The 12,228-nt window shown below is 40.5% G+C and overlaps 1 protein-coding gene across 10 annotated transcripts in view; it reads right to left on the bottom strand.

Moving 5' to 3' along the window:
• LOC140205133 (uncharacterized) overlaps positions 1-12,228 on the bottom strand; it is a 71,314-nt gene that overhangs the window by 27,443 nt on the left and 31,643 nt on the right. For 4 of the 10 annotated variants that reach the window (XM_072272364.1, XM_072272363.1, XM_072272365.1 and 1 more), the window contains exons 8-11: positions 12,126-12,193; positions 11,944-12,034; positions 6,601-6,708; positions 557-653 (exon numbers count right to left, since the gene is read on the bottom strand). In XM_072272364.1, the coding sequence (XP_072128465.1) occupies positions 618-653; positions 6,601-6,708; positions 11,944-12,034; positions 12,126-12,193 (303 nt within the window). In that variant the 3' untranslated portion in view covers positions 557-617. Of the gene's footprint in view, positions 1-556; positions 654-1,338; positions 1,421-3,486; positions 3,651-4,520; positions 4,601-6,600; positions 6,709-11,943; positions 12,035-12,125; positions 12,194-12,228 lie in introns of those variants that run through there. The other 6 variants (XM_072272361.1, XM_072272367.1, XM_072272369.1 and 3 more) reach the window with 4 other exon arrangements.

Genomic DNA, 12,228 nt, shown 5'->3' with positions numbered 1-12,228 from the left:
CACCCAAGTCTGCCGATCTCTGCATGTCTACTGGGGAAGTTGAAGGCCTGAAGTGTGTGAATCTGTGAGTCCACAGGAGGCTGGAGGCCAAAGAAGCTGGCCTGGCTTGGGGTTAGAGGACAATGTATGTGCATGGGTGTGTGGTTTGGGGGAATGGGCAGGGAAAAGAAACAGTGCTTGTTCTGCTGTTGTTGCTTTGTTGTTTGTTGTATTTTCTGTTGTGGTGCCGAGCATGGTCAGTATGCTATGCTGGCACCAGGATGTGCAGTGATCCCTTCCAGGCTGCCACACCACATCCTTGGGCATGTTGGTTAATGCAAACGACACATTTCAGACGACGTGTTTCAACGCACATGTGACAAATAAATCTGAATCTGAAAAGAAAGTGTGTCAACGTTACTCCAGGTAGAACAATTTTCCATCAGATTAAAAAATAGCGCTGGACTTCCAATTTCAACATTCCACTTTTAGGCTTCAAAAGGAGGTTATCAATCACCTGTGGAAGTAAGGCTCATGGACTCAATTTAGAAGATAACGAGGAAGGAACACCGCGTACCTGTTCACCACATGCTCCACTGCTGACTTTGCAAAATCACTGTTTGGTGCTTCTGAAGCTTTTAAAATTCCAGACACAGACACAGTAACAGGCAAATCTGTAACGAGAAAGCTACATTAAATGAGTCTTGAATCCAACTATTCACATTTTATTACTAGCTTCACAGGGGATATTTTATTACCAATGCAATATTTCACTCCATTTAAGTTTAGCTTACAACTTTACACAAACAAAAGAGGTTGACAATGAAATATTGTGCAGCTTACTGTATTCAGCAATCTCAACAAAGATGCATGCAGAGTATAGATCATTTCACAAGGCTCCAAAATGCTATCCAAAGCCAGATTACAGAAGCATTAATTGAGTCATAGAGTTAGACAGCACAGAAACAGACCCTTCAGCCCAACTCATCCATGCCGACTAAGATATTGATCTAAGCCAGTCTCATTTGCCTAAAAAATTCATTAACCTGCAGTCACAGAAAAATACAGCACGGAAATAGGATCTTCAGCTCACTAGTCTGCGGCAACCATCAACCACACAATTACACTAATTCTTCATTAATCCCACTTTTTTCACCCCACACTCCCATCAACTCCATATTACACACAATCAAATCAACAGTGTACATCACACGTTAAATGAATTCATTATGGTAAAGCTAAAAAAACAAGAATTTCTACGTCAAACTAACTTCATTCCTAATTCCCATTTACTTCCACAATGCAGTGATGAGACAGGTTAAACTAAAGAATTAATATATTTATGCCTAGAAACATTACCTCATATTATAAAGTTGGTTCTGGCACTGATTGAAGTACAAAATTGATTCACAAATATAATACCGGAATTGAAAGGTTAGAGCTGTCACAAAAAAGACGAAGTTGGTCAATGGTTGGAGAAAGCTGTGTCTAATAGCTTATTTTCTTATTTTCCTATCCTGCATTCCACCTATCTAAATGGTGATTGCTCACAAGCCAAAGATATAGAAGCAGAATTAGGCCATTGAGACTGCTCTGCCATTTCATCATTCAATTTTCCTCTTAGCCCCAGTCTCCTGGTTTCTCCTCATATCCTTTCATGCCCTGACCAATCAAGAATCTGTCAACCTCACTCTGAAATATAGATAAAGACTTGGCCTCTACAGATGCCTGTGGCAAAGAATTCCACAGATTCACCACTCTGGCTAAAGAAATTCCTCCTCATCTCCGTTCTAAAAGAACACCCCTCTTCTGAGGCTCTGGTCTTTGATTCTCCAACCATAGGAAACATCCTCTCCATCAAGGCCTTTTACCATTCAATAGGTTTCAATGAAGCCACCCCTCTTCCTTCTGAATTCTAGTGAATACAGGCCCAGGGCCATCAAACTCTCTTCTTATGACAGACCATTCAATCCTGGAATCATTTTCTTGAATCGCCTTTGAACCTGCCCCCCAGTTTCAGCACATCCTTTCTAAGATGAGGGGGCCAAACCTGCTCCCAATATCCTCACTCCTGCTTTATAAAGTTTCAACATTACATCCTTGCTTTTGTATTCTAGACCTCTTGAATGACTGCTAACATTTCATTTGCTTTCCTCCCCATAGACTCAACCTGCAAATTAACCTTTAGTGGATCATACACAAGGACTCCCAAATCCCTTTGTGCCTCAGTTTTTTGTATTTTCTCTCCATTTAGAAAATAGTCAACCTTTTCATTTCCTCTAAGTGCTTGATCATATACTTCCCGACACTATGTTCCATCTGCTATTTCATTGTCCATTCTCCTAATCTGTTTAAGTCCTTCTGTAGCCCTCTACTTCTTCAAAACTGTAGTCCTCCATCTATCTTCATATCCTCTGAAATTTTGCAACGAATCTATCAATTCTATCATTCAAATCATTGACATATAATGTAAAAAGAATCAGTCCCAACCCAGACCCCTGAGGAACACCACTGGTCACCGGCAGCCAGCCAGAAGAGTCTCCCTTTATTCCCACTCTTTGCCTCTTGCCAATCAGCCACAGCTCTATCCTTGCTAGAATCTTCCCTGTAATACCATGGGCCCATAGCTTGTTAAGCAATCTCATGTGTGGCACCTTATCATAGGCCTTCTGAAAATCCAAATACAAAACATCAACCAATTCCCTTTGAGTACCCTGTTTGTTATTTCTTCATAGAATTCCAACAGATTTGTCAGACAAGATTTTTCCTTGAGGAAACCATGTTGACTAAGGCCTATTTTATCATGTACCTTCAAGTATCCTGAGATTTCATCCTTAATAATTGACTCCAACACCTTCTCAACCACTGAGGTCAGACTAACTGGCCTATAGTTTCCTTTCTTCTTTCTCTCTCCCTTCTAGAAGAGTGGAGTGACATTTACTATTTTCCAGTCTTCCAGAACCATTCCAGAATCTAGTGATTCTTGAAAGATCATTACTAATGGCTCTACAATCTCTTCAGTCACCTCTTCAGAACTCTGGGGTGTAAACCTTCTGGTCCAGGTGACTTATCTAACTTCAGACCTTTCAGTTTCTGAAAGACCTTCTCCCTAGTAAAGGTAACTTCACACACTTCAAGCCCCCTGACACCTAGAACTTCCACAGTGAAGACTGATACAAAATACTTATTCAGTTCATCTGTCATTTCCTTGTCCCCGTTACTACCTGTTCAGTGTCATTTTCCAGTGATCCAACATCCAGTAAAGTCATGTTTTTTATTTGCTCTAGACATTTCAGCTTATAATCAATTTGTACTCAAGGTATTAATTTTCTACCTTTGCATATTTCAGAATAACACAAATTACATTTATCCACTAAACCATCAAGGAAATGCTGATATACTTAGGAATAAATTATTTTACAATGGCTGAGAAGTTAAGTAGTTATTTTCAAGAAAATGTTTATTTCTATATTGTGTACGTAAACGTTACTTGACTCCTCATCCTACCGTGTTGGCTTTCATTTATTTTGACTTGCTTTGGTGCTTTGTGTTTCTGTCTTGCTTGGTCCTGAACAAGTTGAATCTGCTGACGCTCCTGTTGATATGTTAGTAAGCAAGACAGTCCTTGCTCAAAGCAGCCATAAAACTTGGTCACAGACATGCAGCCAAATCTGAATGAAAATAAATTGAAGGTTGACAAAAGGAAATGCTGGCCTTCACCAGTGGTCAGTAATGCCCATGAGTAAAGTCCACTAAAATAAAGAATGCTGGGGATAGAACAAGAAACTCTGGAAATCCTATGGAACATATTAAGAAAGCATTTTCATCTCAAGGCTTCACTATAGGATATAGAATCAAGGATCCAGGTTCAAAGACATGAACATCCAATTCATGGTAGCCTTTGTTATCTGATATTAAATCAATTACTGGAAAATCAGAAGCAAAATTGAGATAGAAACTCCAGTTTAGAATTCCTGTTGAATCAATCAACGCCCGAATGGTGCTACAAAGTATTTGACTTTACATAATGGACCCAGAATTTGGAAATTTAACAAAACTTACTATTATCTTTGAAATGAGTAAACGCCCAAACTCAATGACTGTTCGATTTTAAACTGTGTTTAGTATCTGTAGCTAATATAACAGTATACAGCTGGACAACTTTAGGTAACAACTTTTGGAGTTTCCAGCAAAGTTCTAGCGCAGAAACATAAGAACTAGATACTGTGCTTGGTAAATATATTTCATAGCTTTCTAGCTTTCCTGTATATTAAAAGTTTTAGGCTTATTCTGTGTAAGTTTATTTCTTGGCAATTTTGAAGAATAATGACACTTCCTATATAATCAGTGTCCCTTTAATTAGCAGGTTAAGGGGTTCATGTTCTGCAAGTTCAGCTAAAGTAAAGGCAAAAATAAACACAAGTAACACTATGGGAGTATCCCTTTATGGATAGAAGTTAAATGTATGTATATATACTCACGCTAATTGCTCCTCCTATATATTCTCTTACCTGGTGTGAAGAGGATCACCTGTCCATGTACCCTGCTCTTCTGTCTGTGTTTCACCATGCTTTCTTAATATGTTCCATATGATTTACTTCTTTAAAACAGCACCTCCACCCTCCCAAGGAAAATGCAGAGAAAGGAACAGGTTAGGAAAGCAAAAAGGAAACTCCATGCAGAATTGAATGAAAATATTTGTGTCAAGATCAGCAGAGAAATGTAACATCTGAGCTCTTGTTTTCAAATTAGTGCAGGAATAGTGCATAAGCTATGTGAAATAATCTTGATTTATTTCGATGAAGGACAATGGTGGGATAAGAATTTAGGGTATAATCCAAATATGATGGGTCACTGCTGATTTTTACCGATCAGAGAAAGTTCTTGAATACACTTGTTCTGTCCACATAAAAGTGAATGTTAGTATAAAGTTCCTCTCTACAACTCCTAGTTCCAAATTACTGTACCCTGTAAAAAATTATTTCTACAATGTAAGTGATAGTCCTTACCTAGTGAAAGTTGACAAGGGTATTGACAAACCAGAAGGCAATACCAATACTGGGTGTACATTCCAGTACTATATGATAATTGCAAAAAGACGTTTTATGTGCATTCCCTAATTGGTTTCTACCCTCCTTTCCAGATTGGAGCATCTAAACATGTTTGCAACACATTGACAATCACGTAAGTGAAAAGAGTTAATTCAGTAAAAGTCAAGATCTCGAGGTTTGTAAAAGTTAGTGTATTTAATTATTGGCTTTGGCTCAATCATCTCTAATTTCCTCCATATCTAAATTAATAATTCAATTCAGTATCATGAAAGTATTGCAGTGATTAACATTTGCACATTTAGATGAGACCTTAAAGTATGATTTCACTGTTCTGTCTGATGTACAGGTCTAAAAGGATTAGGGAGTACTGCAGTCAAAATATCTACCTCTTCAACAACACAACTAAGACAGATTAACTGGTCATTTAACTTCCGGTTTAAGATGGCGCTACCAAAGACGTGTGACAGCTTACTGGTAGTTCAAAAGCAAAGGAATTCGATTAAAAACGTTATTAATAATACTATTTTTTTTAAGTAAATTGTGGTCAACTATCATCACAAGCAATGAAGAGGCGAGCGAAGGCAAAGCAAATTCACAAGATGTGCCCTGCCGGTGCACTGCAAAGTCGACGCATTTGGGGGTAGGAGCCGTGCTGGACGGAGTGGACAATTTGGAGGGGAGTAGATGGGATGGAGGAGTTCCAATGCTTGTCCAGCTTACCCAGGCATGAGGGCGGATCATTCTAAGCACCAAGCCGATTTGGAGAGATCGAGGACGGCTTCTTCGGCAGTGAAATCTAGGTCCGAAGCGAATCGCTGGGTGGTATGTTCTAGGCCCGGAGCAATTCACCACGTCGAGGCCCGGGTCCTAATCAGAGGTACAATACGGTGTTTGGAAATCTAAATGCTGGCCCAGATAGACAGGAAGGCAGGGTGTCGGCAAGGTTGGGTCGCTCTGGGCACCGAACCGATTTGAAGAAGTTGAGAACAGCTTCTCCAGCAGCGAAATCTAGGCCTGGAGTGGTTTGGCATGGCAGGGCTGGGTCCTAGTGCAAGGTTTGGACAATTTAAACAGGTACCCAGATAGGCTGGGGGCTCCTCTCTCTGCGACACTAAGGCTGTGAGACTGCCTCCGGCTGCCGTGCTTCGTGTTTGCAAACTTCGTGTCGATTTGCCCTGTTAATATGATTACTGAACACCAATGTTTTGGGTCTACACCAGGGATTTGGATCTAAGGAATCAATTTGGTTTGGAATGTTGTTGTTGCTCGCTTCTATTGTTTGCATTATTTGTTTAGTGTTTTTTTTCTTTTCTCTGTGAGCACTGGAAGTTGGTCTATTTTTAAATTGGGTTCCTCTGTGCTCCTTGCTTTGTGAATAAATGCAATTTGAAACTTTGAATCTCATGGTCTCTTGGAGCTTGTCAATTGCTGAAGGGAATACCCTTCAGAAATACTTTGTCGACTGTGAGACAATTTGGACATTCTGTATTATATAACAGAATGGTACAAATAAAAGTTTTATTCTCTTTGCTCAGGAAAATGCAAAAATTAAATTTTGAAAAAGACTTACTCTCTCTGCTTGTGCCTTGACCTGCTCCAAATCACTGTCTTCTTCCTCATTGCTTTCCTCTGTATCAGCCCCTGGATGCTCTTTGATAACCAGTCTCTTTAAGGATTCCTTCATAGAGCAGTGATAGCATTCTATTTATTCATCACATGAGATATACAGCACAGAAATAGGTCATGCAGCCTAACTTTAATCGTAACTCCTGCATTTTAGCTCCATTTGAGTGAGCTTCTTCCCATCTTTCCTCATTAAATCAATTAGTGTCATCTCTATTCCCTTCTCCACCATAAACCTCCTCTTAGACTGATCCATGGTTTTCCCTTCACTGGGGCAGTGAGTTCCACATTTCAGCGGTGGCCCTCAGTTTTCTATTCTCAAAGGTTCGTCTTTTCCTGATAAGTATATGTCACATGTTACAAATATATGTTACAAATCTGTCATCTCTGTTGCCTCAACACCTTTCCATAATCAGGCTACAGAGTGTTGGAGACAACACTCCAAGTGGAATCTAATGAAGGGTTGAAATGGTTGAGTGTAAGTTCCCTACATCTTTTTAGAAATAAACAGCACCCTGTTTATTTTATGGCCTTGCTAACCTAAGGTGCAATTTTTAATGGTTGTTATATTTGCTCTAGAGGTTTCTTTGTTCCTCAATCCTACCTGACCTAGCGCCTTCCAACTAAATAAGTAACATTTTGATCATCCTACCAAAAAGCATTCCATTCTACTTATGATATTATACCATATAATTAGGCTTAATTAGGAAAAGGAAAAAAGATTATGAGAGAAAGCTGGCAGGGAACATAAAAACTGACTGTAAAAGCTTTTATAGATATGTGAAAAGAAAAAGATTGGTTAAGACAAATGTAGGTCCCTTACAGTCAGAAACAGGTAAATTGATCATGGGGGACAAGGACATGGCAGACCAATTGAATAAGTACTTTGATTCTGTCTTCACTAAGGAGGACATAAATAATCTTCCGGAAATAGTAGGGGACAGAGGGTCCAGTGAGATGGAGGAACTGAGGGAAATACATGTTAGTAGGGAAGTGGTGTTAGGTAAATTGAAGGGATTAAAGGCAGATAAATCCCCAGGGCCAGATGGTCTGCATCCCAGAGTGCTGAAGGAAGTAGCCCAAGAAATAGTGGATGCATTAGTGATAATTTTTCAAAACTCTTTAGATTCTGGATTAGTTCCTGAGGATTGGAGGGTGGCTAATGTAACTCCACTTTTTAAAAAAGGAGTGAGAGAGAAACCGGAGAATTATAGACCGGTTAGCCTGACACCGGTGGTGTGGAAAATGCTGGAGTCAGTTATCAAAGATGTGATAACAGCACATTTGGAAAGCGGTAAAATCATCGGACAAAATCAGCATGGATTTGAGAAAGGAAAATCATGTCTGACGAATCTCAAAGAATTTTTTGAGGATGTAACTAGTAGAGTGGATAGGGGAGAACCAGTGGATGTGGTATATTTGGACTTTCAAAAGGCTTTTGACAAGGTCCCACACAGGAGATTAGTGTGAAAACTTAAAGCACACGGTATTGGGGGTATGGTATTGATGTGGGTAGAGAATTGGTTGGCAGACAGGAAGCAAAGAGTGGGAATAAACGGGACCTTTTCAGAATGGCAGGCAGTGATGAGTGGGGTACTGCAAGGTTCAGTGCTGGGACCCCAGTTGTTTACAATATACATTAATGACTTAAATGAGGGAATTAAATGCAGCATCTCCAAGTTTGCGGATGACACGAAGCTGGACGGCAGTGTTGGCTATGAGGAGGATGCTACGAGGATGCAGGGTGACTTGGATAGGTTAGGTGAGTGGGCAGATTCATGGCAGATGCAATTTAATGTGGATAAATGTGAGGTTATCCACTTTGGTTGCAAGAACAGGAAAACAGATTATTATCTGAATGGAAACAACAGGAATTCTGCAGATGCTGGAAATTCAAGCAACACACATAAAAGTTGCTGGTGAATGCAGCAGGCCAGGCAGCATCTCTAGGAAGAGGTACAGTCGACGTTTCAGGCCGAGACCCTTCGTCAGGACTAACTGAAGGAAGAGTGAGTAAGGGATTTGAAAGTTGGAGGGGGAGGGGGAGATCCAAAATGATAGGAGAAGACAGGAGGGGGAGGGATGGAGCGAAGAGCTAGACAGGTGATAGGCAAAAGGGATATAAGAGGATCATGGGACAGGAGGTCCGGGAAGAAAGACAAGGAGTTGGGGGGGGGGGACCCAGAGGATGGGCAAGGGGTATATTCAGAGGGACAGAGGGAGAAAAAGGAGAGTGAGAGAAAGAATGTGTGTATAAAAATAAGTAACAGATGGGGTACGAGGGGGAGGTGGGGCATTAGCGGAAGTTCGAGAAGTCGATGTTCATGCCATCAGGTTGGAGGCTACCCAGACGGAATATAAGGTGTTGTTCCTCCAACCTGAGTGTGGCTTCATCTTTACAGTAGAGGAGGCTGTGGATAGACATGTCAGAATGGGAATGGGATGTGGAATTAAAATGTCTGAATGATATTTATCTGAATTTTATCTGAATATTATCTGAATGGTGGCTGGTTAGGAAAAGGGGAGGAGCAATGAGACCTGGGTGTCATTGTACACCAGTCATTGAAAGTGGGCATGCAGGTACAGCAGGCGGTGAAAAAGGCAAATTGTATGCTGGCATTCATAGCAAGAGGATTCGAGTACATGAGCAGGGAGGTTCTACTGCAGTTGTACAAGGCCTTGGTGAGACCACATCTGGAGTATTGTGTGCAGTTTTGGTCCCCTAATCTGAGGAAAGACATTCTTGCCATAAAGGGAGTACAAAGAAGGTTCACCAGATTGATTCCTGGGATGGCAGGACTTTCATATGATGAAAGACTGGATCAACTAGGCTTATACTCGCTGGAATTTAGAAGATTAACCATATAAAAATTACAGCACAGAAACAGGCCATCTCGGCCCTTATAGTCCACGCCGAACTCTTACTCTTACCTAGTCCCACCGACCTGCACTCAGCCCATAACTCTCCATTCCTTTCCTATCCATATAACTATCCAATTCAACTTTAAATGATAATATCGAACCTGCCTCAACCACTTCTGCTGGAAGCTCGTCCCACACAGCTACCACTCTGAGTAAAGAAGTTCCCCCTCATGTTACCCCTAAACTTTTGCCCTTTAACTCTCAACTCATGTCTTCTTTTTGAATCTCCCCCATTCTCAATGGAAAAAGCCTATCCACGTCAACTCTATCCATCCTCCTCATAATTTTTAATACCTCTATCAAGTCCCCATTCAACCTTTTAGGCTCCAAAGAATAAAGACCTAACTTGTTCAACCTTTCTCTGTAACTTAGGAGATGAAACCCAGGCAACATTTTAGGAAATCTCCTCTGTACTCTCTCAATTTTATTGACATCTTTCCTATAATTCGGTGACCCGCACTGTACACAATACTCCAAATTTGGCCTCACCAATGCCTTATACAATTTTAACATTACATCCCAACCCCTATATTCAATGCTCTGATTTATAAAGGCCAGCATATCAAAAGCTTTCTTCACCACCCTATCCACATGAGATTCCACCTTCAGGGAACTATGCACCATTATTCCTAGATCCCTCTGTTCTACTGCATTCTTCAGTGCCCTACCATTTACCATGTATGTCCTATTTTGATTAGTCCTATCAAAATGTAGCACCTCACATTTTTCAGCATTAAACTCCATCTGCCATCTTTCAGCCCACTCTTCTAACTGGCCTAAATCTCCCTGCAAGCTTTGAAAACCTACTTCATTATCCACAACGCCACCAATCTTAGTATCATCTGCATACTTACTAATCCAATTTACCACCCCATCATCCAGATCATTAATATATATGACAAACAACATTGGACCCAGTACAGATCCCTGAGGCACACCACTAGTTCTACCTCACCCTTCTCCCACACTTTTAATCTGGCATCTTCCCCCTTCCTTCCCAGTCCAGAAGAAGAGTCTCAAGATTGAGGGGGGATCTTACTGAAATGTATAAAATTTTAAAGGGATTGGACAGGCTAGATGCAGGAAGATTGTTCCCGATGTTGGGGAAGTCCAGAACGAGGGGTCACAGTTTAAGGATAAAGGGGAAGCCTTTTAGGACCAAGATGAGGAAAAACTTCTTCACACAGAGAGTGGTGAATCTGTGGAATTCTCTGCCACAGGAAACAGTTGAGGCCAGTTCATTGGCTATACTTAAGAGGAAGTTAGATATAGCCCTTGTGGCTAAAGGGATCAGGGGGTATGGAGAGAAGGCAGGTACAGGGTTCTGAGTTGGATGATCAGCCATGATCATACTGAATGGCGGTGCAGGCTCAAAGGGCCGAATGGCCTACTCCTGCACCTATTTTCTATGTTCCTGTACCATCCCTGTCAATTAACTGCCATCCTGCAAACATCTCTTTCATTTTGTTGCAATTCACTTCAAGTAGTGATAACTCCAATCTTAATTTGAGTTCATCTCCAAATTTAGAATTATGTTCATTATTTCAAAGCTTAAATTGTTAATGTAAATTATATAGCCTAGTAGTTCCATAACTGTTAACCGATCAATGCCATGACCCACTTCTTTTCGTTGTGAATTGCTACACTACTACTCTCAGATTACTGTCTTCAGGCTAGCTTGCAATCCATGATGCAATTTATCCCCTGACTTCAAGCTCTTTGACTTTACTTATTAGTCTATTGTGTACTATCTTATTGAAGGCATTTTGAAAATTTTACTCAATTATATCCACTGTCAATACTCTTTGGTATCTCTAAAAAAAGTCAATTAATTTGGTTTAAAAAGATGTTCCCTTTTAAACTGCACACCGGCTGATCTTCTACTCTCTTTCAGCTTCATCTTTAATTACCCAGATCCCACTCTAATCTTTAACAGTGAAATTATTAATTATACATAGCAATGGCTCTGCTATCACAGTCCTGTTTTCTTTTAAAATGTGTAGACACAATCCATCCAGACTGGGAGTTTTTACTCATCTCATCATCCGATATTCAGCCTGTTCCTTGATAATGAAGCAAAGAAATGATTTAATGCTTCCATTATCTCCCCGACATTTCCAATTGTAACTTGCTTTCTCTCTTTTCCAATTCTGATGAAGGATCTTCAATCTGAAATGTTAATTCTGGTTCCTTTTCCACAGATGCCCCAGAGAGTGTTTCCAGCATTTTCTGCTTTTGTTTTAGATTTCTAGCATCTGCAGTATTTTTTGATTTTCATTAAGGTGTCAATTACTAGCCTCGAGCAAGCAGATAATGAATAAGCAAATTTTGTCAACCTTTCATCTTTGCTTAAAACAATACCACTTACTGCCTCTTTTAATACACGTTGCTTGGGGTCAATCTGTCTGTCGCTCATCTCTGGGTGAATGGGACTCCCCATAAACATCTGTGGCTCTGAGCTGCAACAGAAGCAAGAATGATCTGCAAATCCCAACAACAATTGCTCTGGAACCATCAGTGAATGAATATGGTACTCAGGCTCTCACCCACCTCAGCTCACCTTTCCTTTTCAGATGTTCTACTCGAAATTTCCACCGCCTCCCATGGGCCTTCACTGTCTGCAGAGTGAAGATAAAGTACCAAAAATTTAAAA

This window comes from Mobula birostris, chromosome 11, assembly GCF_030028105.1.
Source record: "Mobula birostris isolate sMobBir1 chromosome 11, sMobBir1.hap1, whole genome shotgun sequence".
In the NCBI taxonomy this organism is placed as follows: domain Eukaryota; kingdom Metazoa; phylum Chordata; class Chondrichthyes; order Myliobatiformes; family Myliobatidae; genus Mobula; species Mobula birostris.
The sequence above is the reverse complement of the archived record's forward strand: the minus strand, read 5'-3'. Positions and strand labels throughout refer to the sequence as shown.